Genomic DNA, 23,071 nt, shown 5'->3' with positions numbered 1-23,071 from the left:
CATTTGACCCCAGTATTCTTTCCTGCCATGGCAGGGGGTCGGACTAGATGATCTGCTCAGGTCCCTTCCGACCCTAGAAACTATGAAACTATGAGACATCTCCAGCAAAATGAAGGAGGCGATTCTTCCGTTCTACTCAGCACTGGAGAGACCACAGCTGGAGTACTGCATCCAGTTCTGGGGACCACACTTTAACAAAGATGTGGACAAGCTTGAGTCTAAAGAAGGACCACCCATATGGTCGGTCTTATGAGGCAAGCCATATGAGGAAAGGATGAGGGATCTGTGACTCTGAAGCCTGGGGAAAAGAAGGCTGAGAGGGGACCTAGTAGTACTTTCTGCTGCACTAGGGGAGTACATCAAGGGCTCGGTGAGCAACTGTTCGCCAGGGCACCCAAGGGGAAAACCAGGAGTGATGGCCACAAGCTCCTGGAAGACTGATTCAGACTCAACGTTAGTAAAAACTTCTTCACAGTCAGGGTGTCCAGACTGTGGAATAAGCTCCCTCCAGAGGTGGTGCAGTCACCTACCCTGGACCTTGCTGTGGTCTGCTTGGTGCAGGAGGTTGGACCCAATGATCTTCTGAGGTTCCTTCCAGTCTTACAATCTATGAATCTATGATCATTCCATTCAAAAGGGAATAGGGGCAAAGGGACAACTCTAAGGGATGCAGGAAACACCAAGCCTCTGCAATTTCCAACAGAGACAAAAAGGGAAGAAGTCTAGTAGCATAACAGCATGAAGTATATGCCTCTATCCCACTTGCCATGTCTTTCTCATGAAAAGACTGTATAGACAAGCTTCTTAAATACTAGGGGGAAATAGTCCTGAATTCCTTGAACTGCTCAGGGAAATGTGGAGAAATGAAAGATCCCCAGATCTTGTTCCCAAAAAGCTGCAGGTAAGGATAAAGGAAGGGAGGTTCTCTGTGGGTGCAATGGCTCTCCATGGTCCTGTGACCTTAGAATCTCCAGCAAACAAAGGTACTCTTAATAGCATCACCTGAAATTCCCAAAAATGTTCAGGCAACATCCTGCTGCAGCCTGGCTTCTCAAAATTGCTCCATTACATACGCAGTTTGTTTAGGCCAACAAACTTTCAAAGGCAGAAGTAACTGCATGTTACTTCAAAGCACTGTACAAACAATAAAGACCTAATGGTTGTCCTTAGCTGCCAACTGCACCAGAAATCATAAATAATTGAAGCTGTAGCAAAAGTTCAGTTGAATACCATGACAGTGAACTGCTCATAGGAAGCAAGTATATTGTTCCTTCCTCAATGCTATTATTAATATTTTATGCTTAAATAATGAAATAATATAGGAATATATTGTACTTTTATGCACCAGAGATTTAAATGCTGGAAAAATGTCCAACATTATACTCACCATCCTGTGGATAAAATCTGTTTAACTAGCAAGCCAGCAGTGCTACCTGACCCAAGAAGCATGGACTGCATAAGAGGAAGCAACGCTCAAATGTTAAATCTTTTAGTCTACGAGGCAGTCTTATTTTCATTCTTGTAGAGGCTCACACTTGAGCAGTAAGACTTCTTAAAACAGTTCTGTAATGGAACATTTTAAACAATGTCAGTTTATTCCTAATGTCTTAGGGCAGTGGTTCTCAACCTTTTTGGACTTGAGGTACCCCTCACTAGACTTGAGGACCCCCTCCATAGCTTTTGTGAGTTTCAAAAACTGATTTATGGGTTACAGTACTTATTTTCTTGCAGAGGGGGACTTGCAGTGGGGATGTGAGAGTTGTCCAGGCAGGAACAAGCCTGAGCCTCTGCTTAGCTATTTAGTTTATCTCCTAACACCTCACTTACATCCTTATACCTGATGGCACCCTTGAAAAGATCTGGCAGCATCCAAATCCTTAACTTTATCAAAAGTTGCTTTTTTACACACCTGAACTTGCACGAACTTTGAGTGGGTGAGGTTGTCTTGATTGGATACCTTGACACAACGCTTGCAGATATGGACTGTAAACTTGACCAAAAAAATGATAGCTATTTGCAGTCAAATCATTCTGTGATCTATACTGGGAATGAAATTTGCCTTCATTGTCTTCAGAATAAATGTGAACTTCAAATTGTGTACTGCCCTTCTCAAGAGAGATCCCAGAACGTGCTTTTTGCAATGCTCAGAAAACACCAAATTCTTTTAAAACGGTGCGAGAAAAAGGAACACATTTATACATTCAGGAGTATATTTAACAGGCAAAATATGTTGATTTAAGAGAGTTTAACTCTCGTTAAAACCATTCAGTCTCTATTTCCTGTTCAGTTGAATATAGCAGCCTTGTCACACCTCCCAAAGTCTCAGTTTTAACATTATTCCATAGCAGAACTCCTGTCTTTTTAGCTAAGAGCAGTCTCTGTGCTTTGTGTTGTCTAGCGCGTGATTTTTTTGCTGGATGCTGAGAGATTCAATTGTCTTACGTGCCTGTCGAAGCTGAGTCTTTAAAGCATCATTTTCCACCTTTAGAATGTTTCTTTCCTAAACAAGAACAGAGAAAGGTCAGTGTCATCAGAGCAGCACTGCATTTCAAATCAATTTCAACCCTGTCTGCAGGTGCACTTGACTGACATATCATATTTTAAGTAAGAGTATATTTACTCTCTCCAAAGGGTTATTATGCACTGACCAATAAATGATACATTGCAGACACAAAGATCAACATGAGCAGACACAGCTTTCTTTTTGTATTTTTCAAAAATATATACGACTACCTTGCAAATGAACCATTTTAAGCTCAGAATCAGTATTGTTCAGCATAATGTGCAGTTTACATTTATTCTAGTATATACATTTTCCATGCAACCATCATACAAAAGATGCTGGGAGAACATCTAGAGGCAGAGGAAGTGTTTCCCAAAAAAGGATTTAGGCAGACAGGGTTCTTTGGGTAAATGTGATATCTTTTATTAGACTTTCCACCCAGGAGAGCACACAGAAGAAGGGTGTTTGTGCCTGAAAGCTTGTAAAGAATAATTTTGCCAAGTATTTACTTGGTCTAATAATAACAGATATCACATTTACCTAAAGAACCTCGTCTGCCTATGTCCTTAAACCAACACAACCTACAACCAACAATCCAAAATAAGGATTGGAGCCTATCAAGAGGTAGTTAGAGCTTTTCTCTTGGTGTCACTGCTCACTGCAGACACTGGACTATTTGAACACTTGTCTAATTGCTTCTCTTTCCCATGCACTAATATTCAGCAGCTGACTGATTGCAAACCATTTTTTAACCTTGCTTGCCTGAGACTTTTAGGCAAGACCTAAAGTCAGTTAGATCAGACCTAAGGTTTTAATCTTCACAATTTTCACTTGAGTTGGTTGACTTTGATGATACAAGGGGAAGCTTTTGGTTGAAGCACTGGACAGCAATTTAGATCTGGATTTAATTTCTACCTGTGCCACAAATTTCCTGAATCAGCTGCTCCATTTCTCTGCCTCAGTCCTCTATCTGTGAAATGAGGTTAATAACATTGCCTTCTTCCACCTAAAATCTGGTCTCACTGAACTCCTAGTGAAGACTAACTTTTTCTTTTGACTTCAATGCAGGGTGGATCAGGTCCTTAGCTTGTTAATGGGCCAGATAAAAATGGTTCTTTACCATTTAGGTCTCTGGCAGATGTTACATTTGAGATGCAATTAACCAGTTAATCACATTAAAATGTAACTTGGCCACATGTTCAGGTACTTAGTGGCGCAAAAAATGTGTCATAATTATGCGGTTTGTTTCCACCATGCCTTAAAATGAATGGGGCGTGGTTAGGACTGCATCAGGGCTCAACTGGGTTTTGGTGCAGTCCCTGCTGGCGATTCAGCAGAACGTGTACCATGGCTGGTTTGAGCTTTAGTGCAGTCCTGATACAGCTGACAATGAACTGATCATTGGCTGACTGCAGGGGTTCAAACTAGGGCTGTGGGTCCCTGGAGCCAGCCAACAATCAACTGATTCTTGGGCACCTTTGCCAGTGAAGGGGGAGCCTGGGATCATGTTCCTGGGCTCCCCTGCACTGGCAAGTAGGGTGTGATTGCACTCTGATCCCCAATACCAAAATAATGCCTCCTGCCATACATATGTGGCTTAGCAGAAAGCATGATTGTTGGGACTGCACATAAGATCCCATCATACCTTTAACTGAACATCTCTCAGGGTGCAACTACACATTCTAGTAAAGAGACGAAATAAACTCTGGCACAGTTTCTGCCAGAGTCAGCTACTTCCAGGTGCAGTGCCTACAGCACTTTGACTCCTGGCAGAACAGCTCTAGGCTGGCAGGGAGCTCCAGGGGTTAGTCCCCGGCTCCAGGTGACAGTGTGAGGTAGCAGATGGGCTGCCTGGGGTATAAGGGTGCTAAAGTGTGGGGCTAGGCAGCAGGCAGTCCCTGCCAGCCCATCACCATCCACACTTTCCCTGACAGTACTATTTGATGGTGGAGTTAATTAGTTTACTGTGCCCTAATACCAGCATATGTGTAGACAGTCATGCTTTACTGCAGAACTAATTAGTCAACTTTTCAGTAAAGCACATGTGTAGGTGCATCCTCAGTAGCCTTAGTCACACACTTCTGTGCAGGCACCCATATGTCTGAGTTCACAATGAAAGTTCAGATGACTCTAAGTTTGTCTGAAGTAGTCAAATCCCAAACTGGTAGAGAGAAGCTGCAAAAAAGATCTCACCAAGCTGAGTGGGTAAAAAAATGGCAGCTGAACTTTAGTGTCAACGAGTGCCGGTAAGGTACCTGGGGAAAAATAATCTCAGTTATACACGCACAACGGTGGGTTCTGAACTAGCTATCACATAGTAGACAGTTCTCTAAAAGCATCAGCTCAATGCACAGTGGCAACCAAAATGATGCCCAACTTTATTTGCTTTTAAGAAAACAAAATGTCAATCATGCAAACATACAATCCATGGTGCGTCCATATAATTAATATTGTGTGCAGTTCTGGTCTCTGTGGGCATGTCTACATGTATATTTACGCATGCCTAAACTTAATGTACCTTTACTTAGGGTGCATTAAGGCAATGTAGGTGTGCATCTACATGTGGACATGCAATGCGCATTAAGGCACATTAAATTTAGGCGTGAATAGCTAAGTCTCTATTATATTAGATAAGCCTATGCAGAGTCTCTCTATGCCTGAAGGGCATTTGTGCCCAAAAGCTTGCAAAGAACATTTTTTCCAACTATTTATTTGGTCTAATAAAAGATATCATATCCATCCCAAGAACCTCACCTGCCTAATGCGACTTAGCTATTCACACCTAAACTTGATACCTGCTTTGATACTGGGCTAGATGGACCATTGGTCTGACCCTGTGTAGCAGTGTTTAAGTTCTTATGATGTGTCTGTTGAGACCATGTCTACACCATGTATGTATTCTCTACTTCCCCATCCATCCATCAATGGCAATCCCTCAATTACCAATCCTCGAACCACAGATCATTCTACAGAAGTTGCAGGTCCTTCACAGGGGAGAGTAGGCTGTAGGCTAACATTTCTCTCCTTTTCCTTCCTCTACTCTCTCTTCTCTGGTTTTAGAGCACAATGCTTTACCTCGACACAGGCTGCCATTTGGTTGAGGTTGTGGCAACATTAGTGTCAGTAAGCAGCCAGCTCCTGCCACGTCTTCATGTCAGTGTCTGTTTCCTTAAGGTATGCCTTCATTGTGTTCTTGTAGTGCTTCCTCTGGCCACCAAAAGATCTCAGGTCACAACTGAGCTCGGAGTAGAGCACGTATTTTCGGAGTTGAGTCAGGCATCTGCACACAATGTCCAGTCAGTCCAGCAAAGTTGGTGCTTGAGGATCACCAACTTAATGCTGGTAATGTTGGTTTCAGCAAAGATGCTGGCATTTGCATGGTGATCTTCCTATTTGAAGTGGAGAATTTTTCAGTGGCATCATTGATGATGTCTTCAGGCTTCTGAGATGATGACAGTAGGTCACCCACATTTCACATCCATAGAAGACAGTGGGGATAATGACTGCACTGTAGACCCTGGTGTCTTTCCAAATATCATGATCAATCATGCCAAAACAGTTACCCAAAGGAGCTGTTTGCATACTAGATCCTGTGCTGGATCTCTTCAGTGTTCACTCTCTGAGAGAGGTGGTAAGCTTGACTACCTCCAAAGCCTTTCCCTCCATGGTAATCTGTGGAGGAGGGTACCATTCATGTCGTGGGCCAGGATGATAGAGCACCTTAGATTTTAGATGTTGAGAGAGAGGCCCAAAGTTTGGTAGGCTTCCGCAAAGAGATCCCACATTGTCTGGAGGTTTTCCTGAGTGTGTGCAGGGATGATACAGTTGTCGGCATACTGAAGGCCACGGCTGGTTGTTTTGAATACTTTGGTCTTCAAAAGAAAACATCCCAGATTGAATACCAAGTGCATGGAAGGCTTTTCAGTGTCCATTCTGGAAAGGAGGTGGTCCTTAACAGGAACCAGGATGACAGTCAAAAAATAATAACAGAATTGGAGTGATGATACATCCTTGCTTGACCCATTTTGATGACAGATAGATCTGTCTCTGATCTGCTACAAATGATGGTTTCATTCATCTGGTCAGGGACAAGCCTCAGGACCTTGATGTATTTTTCAGGGCATCCAAATCTGGCCAGTACTTTTCACAAAGTACTCCCCTCTCCCTACATCCAGGGCATAGAGCCATGCAGCTGACCCTCAGTTTCCTCACTAAATCAGAAGAATACTGAAGGAGCAAGAATGGGTGCAAGTGATGGGATGCAAGTGGACAGGACATCTCAAGCAAGCAGTTACTATAAGGTTAGTAATTTGTTCTTTAAGTCTTTTTCTAAATCCATCCTACTATTGTTGGCTCACAAGTAGGAATCTACGCAGGAGGAAGTTCTGAGGATTCTTACCTGGCAAATAATTTCAAAATCATCTCTGGCAACCAGGTAAGTGTTTAACAAATACATGTGGAGACCTCTGTGCTACTCCCCTACCAGCCCCTGAGGGGCTTATACAAGAGGACATTTCTAGAAATATTCAAGGAGCTTGAGCTCTAGTTAAGCAATAATGCCAAGGAGAGAGAGACCCGTTACACTGTAGCAAACAGAAATACTGTGAAGATCCCATTTTGAGAGGTGGAGATCCTTCACGATGGTCCTTAATGCTTCAAACATGTGAATGCTTTGGTCCTTTGGAGCCAAGTATAATCAGGCTCTGGAAACAACCAGGTCCCAGAGTTTAGTTTGCCCAGAGATAGAACAGTATTTAACAAAAAATATGAGGGAGTAAATTTACTGATTTAAATAAAGATTTATAACAACCGTGAAAATAAATCTTTCATGAGGCCTGGGGCTTATATGTTGACTTTATGGAAGACAGGTTCTGCCATGAGGACTTGAGTCTCACCTTTCCTCCTGACAGAATATATGGCTACCAGAAAGATTACTAATAATTAATTCAATATCAAAGTGAGCATGGCTGCATTGCACTTCCAATCTATGTTACAGTATGTTTTCAGCTACAAACTGTAATGCCCTTTTCTGTTCTTCTAGAAAGAAACTGGAAACAGAACTCTAAACTCCACTCAGTTGACTTACGTTATCGGACATTTTGACTTCTGCAAATTTTGAGCTTTTGTAACCTGAACTTTAACACTATGTTAAAAGCTTCCTAGGAAGACTATGTCAGGGTTGTCTTTAGCTAGAAAGACTTTTTGACAAGACACTGTTTATCTGGCAGCAGCATATTTATTACAGCGTAATGGTTATTTTTCTATTGTGGAAACACACACATATACGCACACTCTCTCTCTCAAATTAGAATTTCCAAACTACTGTACTGGCTGTATCAGACTATATGCCTTAAACTGGATGATCAGGTTTACTGAGTAGACGCTGTGGCTTGATAACCTTATTGGGCAAGGGGTTTGGCCATGGATATGAAGGCTGGAAGAGACTGTTGTGATAATTTCGTCTGACACCTGCATAGGAACTTCATATAAACGTGATCACAGAATCATATAAAATTAAAGTTGGAAGGAGCCTCAGGAGGTCATCTAGTCCAACTGCCTGCTCAGAGCAGGACCGTCCCCAACTAGAAATTCTAGATTGAAATCTTTATTATTTAATTTTTCATGTGGTAAAGAAAATGTTATTTTCTTCACTGATTGTTCCAGTAGTTGATTACCTTGGCAGCATCAAGGATTCATGATGTGATAGTGTATTATACTGCCATAACCACTTAAAGCCTCTTACAGTGCCATTGCTGTGCAAAGGAAAATTAGGTCCATTGAATAGGTACCTGTTCAAGTTCCTGGTATGAGGGTTTGCACATGCGCCACTCTTCTTTTATTTTCTGGCTGGATTCTTTGTTATCCCATTTCACATAACCTTTCTTGCGGCTTAAAATTGGGCTTGGCCATGGTGATGGTGATGGTGGGGCAGGCTGTAGATAAATATTTTCTGATGGTGTCCTATGCTCCTTCTTCTCCATCAGCCAGAAGGGTACGTCACTTGTCGTTAATGCTGCCTCAGTTTGTGTGCCTTTATGAACTACTGCTGGTTTCAGTCTTAATGAGATTTTTTGTGCTGAGGCACCCATCAGCATAATTGTTCGATCCTTACTGTCTTCATTGTGTTCATGCACTTCTCCATTAGGAAATGAAAATGGTCCTTCCTCCTGCCCTACAGGACACAAAGAGCAAACAGAGTTAACAAACTGGGGACAAGGTATGTAGGCCATAATAGTTCATTGTCCCTTTTTTGAATAAGGAAAATGCCATATTTAATCTTAAGCAGTTATTATAGTCGTATCTGTCTGAATTTGCTCTAGTAGCGTAGGTTTTCAAACTTTTTCCAGGGTATGGGCAGCTTCCCTCCCATTCACATGAAAAAGCTGTACATACTAGTAAGTACTTGCATAGGAAAGCAATACAAGGGAGGTGTTATTCAGTTTAATTGTTTTTAAGATAGTGTAGCAATGTGGGACTAGAGAGGTCCCTGGAACACTAGCAAGTTCTTCACAGACCACTGGTAGGTGGTCACTGTGCTAGTGACTAACTTGGAAATAAGATTCCTGAGCTTTATTCTTAGCTCTGTCCCCAACTCATTCCTTGGCCTTAAAAAAACCCCACAAAAAAAATAAATAAATCACATAATCTCTCTTTATATCTTACAAATCTACAAAATTGGCATGATTACATACCTTAATTTTGAAAGGCAAGGATTTTTTTATGATACTGTGGCAATAGGGATTGCACACTGTCCCTAAGTACCCTGGGAATACTGGCCAACCCAGAACAGGTAGGGCAGGGAACCCTGGGAGAAAAGTGGAACTTGCTGGGAGAGCCAGGGCCAAGACCACACACGGTGCCACCACCACAGTTTATAAGCTCCATGTCAATCAAACTAGGCAGCGCCAGACTGATGACAATAACTGCCAGCACCACCATGGAAGATTTAAAAGGCACCAGTGATGGTGACAGAAAGAGAAGGGAAACTGCCACCAAGCTGGCAGAGGCCAGGACAGAGAAGGTCTTGGGGCACTGAGGCAGAGTGGGGACAGGGCGATGAGATTTCTATTAGCCCTGGGCAGAAAGGCCCCACTGGGCTGGAGCTGGGACTATAAGTCCAGCTGAGCCCAGGGATCAGCACCCATAGGGAGTAAAGAAAACCACATAAACATAACAGGGGCACCAAGCCCTGAATTTACAACTCCTCTGGAGTGGAGGGTTTTTTTATGATTGCATTGCTTTTGATTTTTTTGAGAGGCCATAGGGGCCAGGGCACCAAAGGTCCCCTATCTAGGCTCCCCATGGTAAGCCACGCATAGAGGGCAGGGAACAGGCAGCCAGCCATAAGACGGCCAGGAAGATGCCACCTGGCCCAGGCAGCAATCCACAGGGGAAGCAGACATGGGACATCAGTAGACAAATACCAAGACTGGATAAGGCTGAAGTTGCCACAAACGATCATAACGCCTCAACATTGAAGGGTGGTGGGTAGATGGGGTATAGGGGAAGCAAAACCCCAACACAGACTGAATCAAAATTATGAGTACCCCCAACGGGGACATCTGGATATACATGACTTACCCCCTCCTTAGAATTCTATTAACATCAAGTTGTGGCAGGTAAGTTGAAGGTGAAGAGCCTGCTTCAGTTACTCTAGAGATTGACCACTGGATAGGTGGAGGCATGACAGATATGTTTTGCTGCACCAGTGGCATAGTTGGCAAAGCTGTTGGAAAATCTTTTGGGTATCAAGTGCTCTTCCTTGAGTATAAGTTAATAATTCTATAATTACGAAAAAGTGCTATAAGCTAGAAAGCTAATTCTATAATTCTTTAGAGATGTTGATATCAGTTTCAAAGTTAAAATAATAAATGAAAGCAGAAAGAGAGATACGGGGTTCTGGAGTTCGGAGTGACGCAAGTTACACAAGTTGCAAAGAAATTTTCTTCAACAGCTCAGAGATTATGAATACTGACAAAATAAGGTTGCAACTAGATCTACATGTATGTGGAAAGAGGAAAGAAAAGAGATGAGTCTGAAACACTCTGACTGTGGCAAATGTGACACTAGAAAGTAGGAACAACAATTTACAGCTTTTCTTTTAAATGAATGGAGAGCTGGTGGAATTATTTGAGGCTGTAGCTCTGGTCCTTTGATTGTGGGACTAAGTAGAGATGAGTATCTGCATGAGCTGACATCTGGAAAGGTGGACCAGAAGGTGACCATAGAGAAGGCAAGGGAGGCACAGGTGAGAATTAATACAGCCAAGGCACTGATACAGGTGAATGCAGTGACAAGTAGTTTGCAGATAGAAGATGTGCAAAAAGGAAGGCACATAAGAAGTTACGAGTCAGAAAAGGAAGAGCCCTGGGAATGCTTCAAGAGAAGGATGTCTGCCTTTGGATACTTCAGTGATGAAATCTGAGATTAAATCATGTTTCTTTGGTCAAGATAGGTAGAAAAATGTGGGCATGAGAAGTCAGTAAAAGCACTAAAAGATCTGCACAGCTAAGGACTAATATTAAAGGGTTAGTCTAGCTTAAGGTGTTATGAGTTCAACTGGGAAAGTGAAGAAGCCTAATGCAATTACAGTTCCCCTTTCTTGATGCAAAGATAAAGATATGAGTTAAAATTAGAAACAAAATTTTAGTTCAAAGTTCTGACTATGAACCATTTGTTTAACGTAGCAATCGCTTCCTGCCATGGGATAAACACTAGAGCACACTTAAGACACAAGATGGCACAATGAATTAACCCATCAGTCTTTCATTTTTAGGCATCTAGATTCAGATTTTCTTTGAGTTAAAACTCACAAGAATTTGACAATGTCTCTGTTCAACAATTTGTTCACTATACAGTTCAGCAAGACAGGAGGCCTCTGTTCAGGAAATGACCCAAACCGAACTAGGAGCAGCAATTCTGGGTTGAGTAGAATTTAGCAATATTCTGGGCAGGCTGAGAGGTACCCAAAGCAAGGTTTGCTTACAGATGGTTTTCAAAATGGTTATCCAGAATTCATCCACCAAAAAAAAAAAAGATATTTAATTAAAAAGTCTTTTTAAGGTGGAACATGATGAGTCCCTTATGTAGTAGTCATTTTGAACTTGGTTATCTGAACTTACCATGGAACTGTTCTTTGACCCCTATGGGGCAGAGGCTAGAAGCAAACGAAGAAGTTGGGCTGTTATCTGAAGACATACTTGTGGATCTTTTCTTGCACTCAAATACAACCAGGTCTCTGCATTGCTTATGACAATTCATTCCACAGTCTGTAAACAAAACAAGTCTCGCATGTGTTAGTGGTTTTGCTGCTGTATCTGAAAGCAGGTCTTATATCTTTTCAGGAAGCAGCAGACCTCCTCTTACACTCCGCATACAGACACCATATAAAACCACAGGTTACATGTAGACCCTGCTGCATCCCTGTGCCTTATACTATTCAAACCACTTTCATATTGAAGATATTCCATCAGAACACAATATAGTGTTATTAACTAGGATTTAATAAAAAAGCATCAAATTGTCTTCTCTCATTCAAAAGCCTGTAGGAGGGCAGGCACTTGGGGGAGGAAAATGTTGTGAGAAATCTATTGTCAAGTATCTCCCCTCCTCCCCATTCAGTTTTGTCAGGATTTGGGTTTGCTTTCCTGTGGGACAAAAGGGTTCACCCTTACACTCTGTGAATCTTGTGTGGTTTACAAAAGGCTGAGGAGCAGGGAGGGGGGCTTCTGGGGTACTGTGACTTCCCATAGACTCTGGGCCATCTATCCCTCTTTCAGCTCTCATGCTAGGGCTTCCCATGTCACAGATGTCTTTGGGATCTGCCCACTAGCAAGGACAGACCAAGGTAGGGGCATCAGTGAAGGAATATCAGCAGACAATCAAAGTCTGGGGTTCTTTTCTTGTTTTGTTCACCTTTAAACTGCATTAAATGGGTGGAGCATAAAAGTAGTAATTACCTTTGCACCTATATCCTCGTTTAATGACTCCCCATAGCTGGAATTCAAACAAACAAAAAAATGGTAATTGTATTAAGATATTTCAGGTAATGTGGGTATGTAAGATTTCCTGCACAAAGCATAACAAAATGACAAAAGCCCCACCCAATTGTTTTATTTTGTGCCAGCAAATCTTGGTCTTCTGCCCATGTCTAACAGAAAGGGTACTGACCAGAAATGTGCACCATTCACCTCCCCAGCAGAAGCATTAATCAGGTAGCAGGCTGAACTTTTACCTGTTGGTGCTCAAAGTTCATAAATAAAATACTTTAGTTTAAATCTAGTGTCCCTCATCTGCAATGGTACATGCTTGCACATCATTTGAATTCACTGCAATTTAGATAATCTTCCATAGAGATTCTGGAGTAGTTCAGGTGTTCTAGGTCAGCTCCCATACTGCTGAAGCAGAGCATAATCACCCCGTGATTGCATGGCATTGATCTCAAAGATCAGTTATTGGGCAATAGTGGTGCACAGTTTTCCCAATCTTGCTAGACATGAAGTGCATTATATCTGTACTCAAGACAGGACTAACTCCAACAGCATCAAGGACTGAGAGTCTCCAAGCTGGAATTTCTTGCTCGACAGTGACACAACTGGAAACCCTGCCACTTTGCCGCCCAAAAGAGCACAACAGAGTAGAGGGAATATTAAAGTAGTAGTAAAAATATTGCAAAGAGAAAGAGGCTGAAACAAATTTGAAACATGGTTAATAGCTTGAAGCCTGTGGAAATTATTATAAGTTTTCAGGATTTTATAATAAATGTTTAAGTATGAGTTTAACAAAACAGCATTGTGCTTATGAACATTAATACAGTTTACTTAAAAAATAAGCTTACAAATCCAGCACAGTTGTCACAAAACGTAGGCTTTAAGTAAGTGGTTTCTTGGAAGTTGTGAGCAAAGCCAAGACCTAATTTAGAATAGATGGAGCTGGCCCTCATAAAGTAAGCTGTTATTTCTTCCCTGCTAATCAGACCTTCCCTGCAAATAAACAAGAGAAATGGTTAATTGAGACCCTGTTTTTCCAGCAGCACAAGGAAAGTAAACTACATCTTCTCTCACCCCCTGCTTACAGTAATTGCACTCCTTTTCATGGCCATAAATGTCAACAATAATCAATAACACTGCCAAACTGTTCAGGAACTCGTTTATATACAAATTAAAAAGCAGTCTGTAAAAATAAGCAAAATAGCTTCATGTGAGATGCAACTTCACCATTTCATAAAGCTATGTACAATTACTGAAACAAAGAAGGAACAGAAGGAATCATTCCTTTCACTCTGAATTCAAACTGTTCTTTACAATCTCTAATGCAATGCAGAGAATGGTTTTTTGAAGAACGAGGAGGAAAGATACACAATAAGTGTTTTTAGAATTGTCAAATTTTCATTTTCCCTAAGCCTCTGAGCCTTTGCAGGCAAGAGAACTTCCAAGTAATGCCTTTTCCCATAATTTCAGGAATGTCTGGGTTAATGTACAATCATTTTGGCCAAACATAAGTTCACTGATCTGCTTCAAAGGTATTTTTGTCTACATTTTCTTAAATACCATGTCCTGACAGACTAATGCTTTTACATTAGATAAATGCTCAATATAATTAATCTTTTACTACTTAATGTTGCTCAATAAAATATTTTTAGGACCTTATACTACAATCTGTCTGCAGCGTATCAGTCTCTCATACAGCAGAGAAGTACCTTCAAAGGTATTTTTAACCTACATTTTCTTGAATACCATGTCCTGAGAGACTAAATGATTTTACATTAGAAAAATGCTCAAAAAATTAATATATTAGTACTTAACGTTGCTCAATAAAACATTCTTTAAGACATTATACGAAAATCTGTCTGCAGCATATCAGTCTCTCATACAGCAGAGAACTAGTTAATATTGCTATAGGTAGGTATGCCTTTTACTACTACCCCAAACAATGCTTCAGTGAGTTATGTTTCTGCTTCCAGCCTTAGAGAGGGCAGGACAATTTTAATATGTAGTGGTCATAATAAAAAGCTGTTACAAAATTTAAATGTAGAAGCAAATGCAAAAGAGCAGCTCGCAGGCACACACCTGTCTTTGTCCATTACGCAAAATGAGAATGGAAAGCTTGCTGCAATCTTTTCAAACTCTTCTTGAGAAATGTATCCATCCTGATCATGGTCATAATTTTTGAAGACAGACTGGATAAGATAATAACAGAATTACAATGAAGCAGTGGCAACCAAATCATTGTGTGTGAGTGTGTGTGCGCGCACGCGCGCACACATCGTCTCTTTATTTATTTATATACTCATACACAATTCCAGACTTTGTTTTCGACTCATACTGTGTGTGCGCACATGCACACACGCCCATACATATGAAAGAGAGAATTCAAAACAAAATCTCATATTGTTTCTCGTATTGTTAAAAAATCATTAAACTATTTTTAATGATTTCCTTGAAAACAATTCAAAAAACATATTCACTGCCTGCCCTGGTTAAGTCTTCAGAAACATTGTACATTCTTGATTGGCATTAAAACACAAGTTAAATCTAAAAAGCTTGAGTTAAACTCTGTACTGATTTATAGCCCATGCACTCCCACTGACTGGCTGTGGTGGCACTTCTCTTCCACAAATCCCTCCCACTCACTCTCTAAGTCACTCTGGTCTGATCTGCATTCATACAATTGGTGCCAATATAACTGCCCCCTTCAGCAGAAGCAGGTGTACATCCACACATGCCTTAGGGACCTTCTTGTAGGAACTGATGGCCTTTACTGTCATTTTAAGTATTCTGATCCAGGCAGAAATAACTGGGAGGGAAAGAGGGTGGAAGTGTCTTTCCATTCTTTATGTAGCCACAACCTAACCAGAAATGCAATTTCCCATTTTTCATACACTTTCTCTTTGGATTTTTTCCCCTTCTCACAAACCCCAAAACCTCCTGACACTGTCTTGCTTTGGATTGCTTGGCACCCACCATCTCTTCAAATCCCCTTTTCCCAATCTTTAAAAATACTTACTAAATAGAATCATAGAAAATTAGGGCTGGAAGGGACCTCAGGAGGTCATCTAGTCCAACCCCCTACTCAAAGCAGGACCATCCTCAACTAGATCATCCCAGCCAAGGCTTTGTCTAGCTGGGTCTTAAAAACCTCCAAGGATGGAGATTCCACAACCTTTCTTGGTAACCTGTTCCAGTGCCTTATTACTTCCACAAGGCTATGGACAAAAGTAATGTTGCTTTCACATTACTAGCAGACCTCCTGAGGCTAAAAAGAAAGGTCTACAAAGGATGGAGAATGGGATTCACCTCCAAGGAGGATTATTCTGCACTGGTTCAGTCCTGCAGGGAGCAAACCAGGAAAGCCAAGGCTGCAACTGAACTCCAACTAGCTTCGAGCATCAAGGACAATAAAAAGTCCTTTTTCGGATATGTGGGGAGCTGGAGGAAAAGCAAGGGCAACGCTGGACCCCTGCTGAACCAGATGGGCAACTGACAACTGACGCCCAGGAAAAAGCCAACCTATTAAATGGGTACTTTGCATCCGTCTTTCATCAGTCCCATGGAACACTCATGCCCGCTACAGGATCCTCTACCCTCCGTTAATGCTGACCTCATGAAAGGACACCTTGAGAGGCTGGATACCTTCAAGTCAGCCGGCCCTGACAATCTACACCCCAGGGTACTCAAGGAGCTGGTGAGCATCATAGCCCAGCCTCTGGCACGGATCTTTGAGACCTCCTGGTCGGACCCAGAGGGTAGTAATTGATGGAAGTCAATCATCATGGTGTCCTGTGACCAGTGGAGTCCCCCAAGGCTCTGTCTTTGGACCCATTTTGTTCAACATCTTCATTAATGATGTGGACACTGGAGTCAGAAACGGACTGGCCAAGTTTGCCGATGAACCAGACTTTGGGGCAAAGCAACCACACCTGAAGACAGGAGGGCGATCCAGGCTGACCTGGACAGGCTCAGCAAATGGGCGGACGAGAACCTGATGGTATTTAACTCCAAAAAATGCAAGGTTCTCCACCTTGGGAAGAAAAACCGGCAGCATCCTTATAGGTTCAGCAGTGCTACGCTGGCTAGCACTATGGAAGAAAGAGACTTGGGGGTCATCATTCACCACAAGATGAACATAAGCCTGCAATGCGATGCTGCAGCTACTAAAGTGACTAAAACGCTGGCTTGCATCCATAGATACTTCTCAAACAAATCATGGGATGTCATTCTCCCCTTGTACTCGGCCTTGGTGAGGCCACAGCTGGAGTACTGTGCCCAGTTTTGGGCTCCACAATTCAAAAAGGATGTGGAGAAGCTTGAGAGAGTCCAGAGAAGATCCACATGCATGAACAGAGGTCAGGAAAACAGACCTTACGACGACAGGCTGAGAGACATGGGGCTCCTCAGCCTGGAAAAGCGCAGACTCAGGGGTGATCTGATGGCCACCTATAAACTTATCAGGGGTGACCACCAGTACTGGGGGAACGTTTGTTCACCAGAATGCCCCAAGAGATGTCGAGGTTGAACAGTCATAGACGCCTGCAAGACCGTTTCAGGCTGGACATAAATAAAGAAGAATTTCTTTACTGTCCGAGCCCCCAAGGTCTGGAATAGCTTGCCATTGGAGGTGGTTCAAGCACCTACATTGAACATCTTCAATAGCAAATTGGATGCTTATCTTGCTGGGATCCTATGACCCCAGCTGACTTCCTGCCCTTTGGGCAGGGGGCTGGACTCGATGATCTTCCAAGGTCCCTTCCAGGCCTAATGTCTATAAAATCTATGAAATATGCAAGTGCAATGGTGTACATGCACTTAACAGAAAGAGCTGGATGAATTTTAAATACCTGAATATAACATACTGTAGCTTATCTTGCATGTGTAGGTCACCCACAGTCATTTATCCTTGGCTACGTTCTCAATTCAGTGTTAAAAAAAAAAAGTGAGCCTGTACACAGTTGAAATTAAGTCAGTGGGATGGCTTATATGCTGAAGCATCTTGTAGAATCAAGATATATGGGCCCAATTCTACAATCCTTGTTCCTGTCAAGTGTCATTGAGTTCAGTGGAACTTCTTGTATGCATGAGTACCAATCAGCATCATGGTTAGTATCAGGCCCTAATTTTTAAATTAAAAGTTACCTTAGCTTAAACCTGAAATTCTCACTGCCAAACATTTCATAAATGCCTCTGTAAAAAATACCATATTAAAAAAAAAATAGCAATCAGTAAGCATATGTCTAACTGTGTCTGACTGGATAATGCAAACACCTCAGTCTCCCAAACAACAGTGTACGAAGCAGACCACTTCCTTCATACTGTCAGTGCAGTGTTACCTGCTACCATTATGCTTTTAAAAATGTAGTATTCTGAATACTACATTTACATGCAGCTTTGAATATGTCAGCTTTTTAGGACACAGTTCCTCATTACATATTTTTTTCCAGATACAACTAAAAAATTTAAAAAAATACATTAAATGGGCTGACTGTACTTACATCCACCATTCTCTGAACACGCTTGCTGATGGTCTTTGGATCAGGTTTTGGAGCAACACCTGAGGCCCAGTCCACAACTACTGGTGGTTTGGAAGGTGTCAAAGGCTAAAATAAGTATCATAGAAACTTACTATCATAACATCAAGTATTTTCAATCCCTAGGTTCTTCACCTTAGCTAATTGGAACATAGGAATTACTACAGAGGATCAAACTAATGGTACCTCTAATCCAGCGATTCTCAGCCAAGGTTCCACAGCACCCTGGGGTGCCTTGAAATCCTTTCAAGGATGCCACAGGGTACCACACAGTGTAAGCACTATTAGATTTATAAACATGATTCACAGGATAAACCCAGAGATTTCAAATAGAAACCCATACCTGTGGCCTTTCTTAGTTAATTGCACTAGAAAAACTGCTCTATTATTTTTCTGTAGTAAAAAAAAAAAAAGTGAAAACTAAGAGCTGGTATATTCCGAGGGGTCCCTTCAGTCTAAAAAGGTTAGAGCCACTGCTCTAATCCAAAGTCCTATCTCTGAAATATTCTTTTGAAATATACCAGCTATTTCAGAGGAAGGCATTGAATGGGGTAGCCAGTCAGTCCTAGATGCTCTTCCCAACTTGTTACAATTTACTGATTATCTCAGTTAACTGTAGGAGTAATTCAAATGAGTAATTACTCCCTCAAAGGTATGGTACTTTATATTTTTTTATTGCTGACTATCATCTGCCATCTTTTTGCCCCCTTTTCCCTCTGAAATTTATCACAATATTTTTACAATCTTTACTAACCTAAATTATGAAATGTCATTCTCATTTTCTAGATGGATTAGGTCTTAGTATGAAACCTCAGTATGGTGTAGCATAGCATTAATATGGAGCCTCTGATGCCACATGGTTTATGATTGCTTATATCTGGCTCTGTTTTCTATTCAAGTTTCTCCTCTATGACAGTATTTTTGCTTCATCATATAAGTATTTAATCTATTTTGCCTCTTGTTAGGAACTTTGAGGCTTCTTGATCTGTTGGATAGTAACACACAGTTCTATTTTGCAGAAGCTGTTTAATCCATATGTTATGGTCAATGCGGTGGTATATAATTCTATTTTTCAGTATTTAAACCAATTTAAAGGGAGAAGTAGTAATTATTTTTCCACTGTTAGTATAATTCAGTCCTGGATATTTTGATTAATAGTAAATCAGTTTTATACAACATAAGTCACTTTATTTTCCACAAAGCTATAAAAATAGCAAATAAATATTTAAAGAAAAACCTCCATCTGATTACTGGAATTATACAAGAAATATTTATTTAGAAGACTTAATGTTTAAAATCAAAGGAATAAGGACTGGTGTCTCTGCTCATGTTAATATAAGTCAAGAATAATGCTAATTGAAAAAAATGGTGTTACACTGGCATGACATAAGCAAAAGAAGACTCAGGCCTCTAATATAGAGAGAGTGATTACTATTTAAGTTTCACTCATATTCACTGTGTGTGTAATGTAAAGATATATTAAACAATGCCATGCCTTCCACATACTGTGGATTCAATTAAAGTGAATATAAGGAATTAAAGGTACACATTACTGTCCTTAAATCATTTTGTTAAGATTTTAGAAAGAAAAAAGGTCTCTTACTGCAGCTCGGTGACTTCTTGGCTCTCGAGCATATGAAAGCTCATAGATTTCATCTTCTGTGTAGTAAAGATCAACGGACAGCTGAAAGTGAACATAAAACTGGTTTAGTTTCTAAGCAGTTACTATTGTTCCCTGAATTTATCTGTTCCTGGTGCACCTGCAATCTCCTTGAAAATTAACAACTATTTTAGGTGTTGTTACAGAAACATGCATTTGAAGACACTTATTCAAGGTATGGATGTTGATGCCAAGTTGACATCTTAGCATTTTAATCTGCTTTTCTGATTACGTGAGAAAGCTTGCCTAAAATCACACAAGTATGATCACTAACACAAGTACTTTTAGATATCTGTAGCTTACAGTGTGCTCATAAGTTGTTCCCGTGACACAATAAAAACCAAATATAGCACTAAACTGAAAAATACCTGAACTTTCTGAAACAAAACTAGCTGAACATTTTGTTTTCCTGTATTTTTTATTCCAACAGATATCAGAGAAGTTAAAACTTCCACTCTTAGTAGCTCATGCATTTTGGATATTCTTGTTCCATACTTGAAGAATCTCTCATACACTTCCTCTTTCTGATTAGATGGTCTGTTATGGACTGCCACCATAGCATCACTACTATTCCATTCCCCCGTTATGTTCACACATGCATTCATCAGCTCTCATTCCCTTTTGGACCCTGGAACAAGCATATACATCCCTGACACACAGTGTAATGCCACCTGCTTTTTTTCCCCCCTATAACTGTTCTGAAGCACTTAAACAGAGTATACTGTATAGACATCAAAGATAACTGCTGTTTTTCCTCTTGCACCTGTTTAACTGTATTATGGTTTGCAAGAATTTAGTCCCCTTTCCCAATCCTCATTTTTTAATCCTAATTACACATCATCCAGTGGGTTTGTGTTGCCAACCCAATGGAATCTACTTTAAAGCCCCCCAGATTGCCAGATTAGCCAGATGATGTCCTAAAATTCTCTTCCAAAAGCTGATCTTTGTTAGAAGTATCTTATCCTTGCACAGCAGTACTCTCTTTCTCAGAACATCAATCAGTTGTCAAGGAAGCCAAAGCTTCACTGATACCACCTTTGTAGCCATGCATTTTGGCTTTTATTATGTGAAACTGTCGTACTATATAGCACCCACCATGGTCATTATTCCTGGGATACTGTATTATTAGTTCCCAGTATGTGGGACGAGAGCCTCACATTTTATGCTCAGTTATATGAGGAAACTTTCTCCTTAGACTAGAATTGTGTTCTTGCACCACCCGAAGACCAAGTATCAGACCATTGCGTGTCTGCCAGAATCTTTTTAATTCAAAACGTTGCTAACCTTATTATATAGAATTCTCTCCATTATGGCTTTCTTGGAATTGTTTTTATTGCATAAACTTAGTGTATATCATTATATGATGCCTGTAATCATCTCACCTCAAAGCACTCATTGCATATCATCACCATCATCATATTACTAGGTAGATGTTAGGGAGCAGTGCCAGTGATCAATTCCCATCACAAATTGAGTTTGGCCCCTTTGCAGGGTAAAGAGCCAGCTTGCTCTTGTTAGGACCTTTCCAAAAGCATGAGTATTCTGGGATTTGTAATCCAGTAATCATGGGAGCTGTAGGCTGCTAACACTATGCTGAGGATAAAAAGTCTTTCCTCAGTGTAGAAGAGATCAAGAGGATGGCAAGATTGGCATGAGTTTCTCTTTTAAGGAGGAAACCAGATGTGCTGAAGAAGGCTGGAGATGACCTGAACAATGGATTGTTTGGTAGTCCCGTGTGAAGAGGAGTGAGCCCCTGAAATAAAGGTAAGAAATGGCTACACCAGCCCTTGTGAAGAGGTGATGGTTTCATTTTTCTGCCTTTTTTTCACTGGCTTTCTGTATCCTGGAAAAAAGAGTTCTTGGCTCAGTCAGATGGCTAAACAACCCAACTACCAGGGTAAACTGTGGTGCAGCTAAAATCTGGTGCTGGGGAAATTAAAGTGCAAAACAGCTGTGAAGCTGTAAAAGAATTAGTATCCTCAATAGGCCCTGGCAAACTAGGCACAGGGGCTGTGGGCATAGAGGTATATTGCTTCACTGCTCTCACCCATGCACTCTTGCTGATGTTCTTAGCCAAAGATCATGCAGTGTTGGTAGCTGCATCAGAGAGCTGAAGACGGGTTCTGTGAACAGAGAGAGAAGCCTGGTGCTGCCATGATCAATTTTAGAAAGGGACCATCCTTGTACCTGCTGGGATTCTAGTAAATAAATTTGTAGGCAGTTCTTAGACACTGGTTTTTAGCTAATACAGGAGGTTATTCACAAGAATGAATGTTTAATGCGTACATGCAGGTGTTCACAGTAAAAATCAGATTCAACGAGTTAGGCTTATGTAATGCACTAGTAAGTGTGTCCCACAGGTCTCACTCTGTGACTGTTTTGCTGAAAATATGAACCTATAACAACCCCTGCTCAAGAGATTTCGCTCAAGCTATAGCAGCTCATGCTGTTAGCTCTGTTAGCCTCATGTATTAACCAAGATGATGGCCATCATATTTGTACAAAGCATGGAATAGAAATACACTCTAGTTCCAGGTATTGAACATGTGCAACTAACTGCTCATGAACAACCTACATCTAAAATATTATTACTACAGTCATTCTAATGAATAATTTCAAATAATCAGCCAACCTTAAACTAGTCTCTGACATTCAGAAAAATAGAAAAGACCAAATGTGTCAAATAAGATATTTTCCTATGAATTATTCACTCATCTTTGAAGCTATACTTGCCTCTTCAAACTGACATGCTTGCAAGTGCAGAAGTGTATGGGTAAAAGAGAGGAAGGGTGGATGATACTGTGAAACTGAAATAAAAGGAGGCTAACCTGATGCCAGGAATGCCAGAGGATGAGAAGCTTCTATTTTAAATTGCTGTTATAGCAGACATCACATTTGTATACAGTGTAACCCACTCCAAAAACCATCTTCAGACACACAGATAAAACAAACAATCATGGAAAACAATCATCCTCGGCTGCAAGGGATTGCCACAGAAGACTCAGAAAGCACCCACTTTCAGTAACAGAAGTTTTGCACTGAAATTGTGAAAGACGGAAGTTTTGAACACTAGTAATGTATAAAACTATTTTGGCAAAACTGTTTTTGGGAGAAAGTTCAGGGATGTTAGATAAATTTGTGTTGCATGTCAATTGATTTAACTCAGTATCCTCTCAGTACCACTGTGCTGGCAAAGACAGTCTACGACAGTGGTGTTCAATCTTTTCCCCACTGAAGGCCAGATGTACCATGCTCAGTCAGTCCATGTGCTGGATCTGGCTGGTAGTCGTGATCCAGCATGCAGGGAAAGCATCATCCACTCCCACAGAGGGGGATAATCTAGTCCCAACTCAGCCCTACAGGGAAAGGGAATATGGCCTTGCAG

General features: G+C 41.1%; 1 protein-coding gene across 1 annotated transcript in view; it reads right to left on the bottom strand.

Moving 5' to 3' along the window:
- Positions 1 to 556: 556 nt before the first annotated feature.
- RASGRP1 (RAS guanyl releasing protein 1) overlaps positions 557 to 23,071 on the bottom strand; it is an 87,900-nt gene continuing 65,385 nt past the window's right edge. Inside the window, exons 9-16 of the mRNA XM_019551805.1 lie at positions 19,630 to 19,710; positions 17,991 to 18,095; positions 14,572 to 14,681; positions 13,341 to 13,485; positions 12,463 to 12,499; positions 11,626 to 11,772; positions 8,293 to 8,675; positions 557 to 2,500 (exon numbers count right to left, since the gene is read on the bottom strand). Of these exons, the coding sequence (XP_019407350.1) occupies positions 2,366 to 2,500; positions 8,293 to 8,675; positions 11,626 to 11,772; positions 12,463 to 12,499; positions 13,341 to 13,485; positions 14,572 to 14,681; positions 17,991 to 18,095; positions 19,630 to 19,710 (1,143 nt within the window). The 3' untranslated portion in view covers positions 557 to 2,365. The remainder of the gene's footprint in view (positions 2,501 to 8,292; positions 8,676 to 11,625; positions 11,773 to 12,462; positions 12,500 to 13,340; positions 13,486 to 14,571; positions 14,682 to 17,990; positions 18,096 to 19,629; positions 19,711 to 23,071) is intronic.

Source organism: Crocodylus porosus, unplaced genomic scaffold, assembly GCF_001723895.1.
Source record: "Crocodylus porosus isolate Cpor-Errol unplaced genomic scaffold, CroPor_comp1, whole genome shotgun sequence".
Classification (NCBI taxonomy): domain Eukaryota; kingdom Metazoa; phylum Chordata; order Crocodylia; family Crocodylidae; genus Crocodylus; species Crocodylus porosus.
Note: the sequence above shows the minus strand (reverse complement) of the source record. Positions and strands in the feature narration are given on the sequence as shown.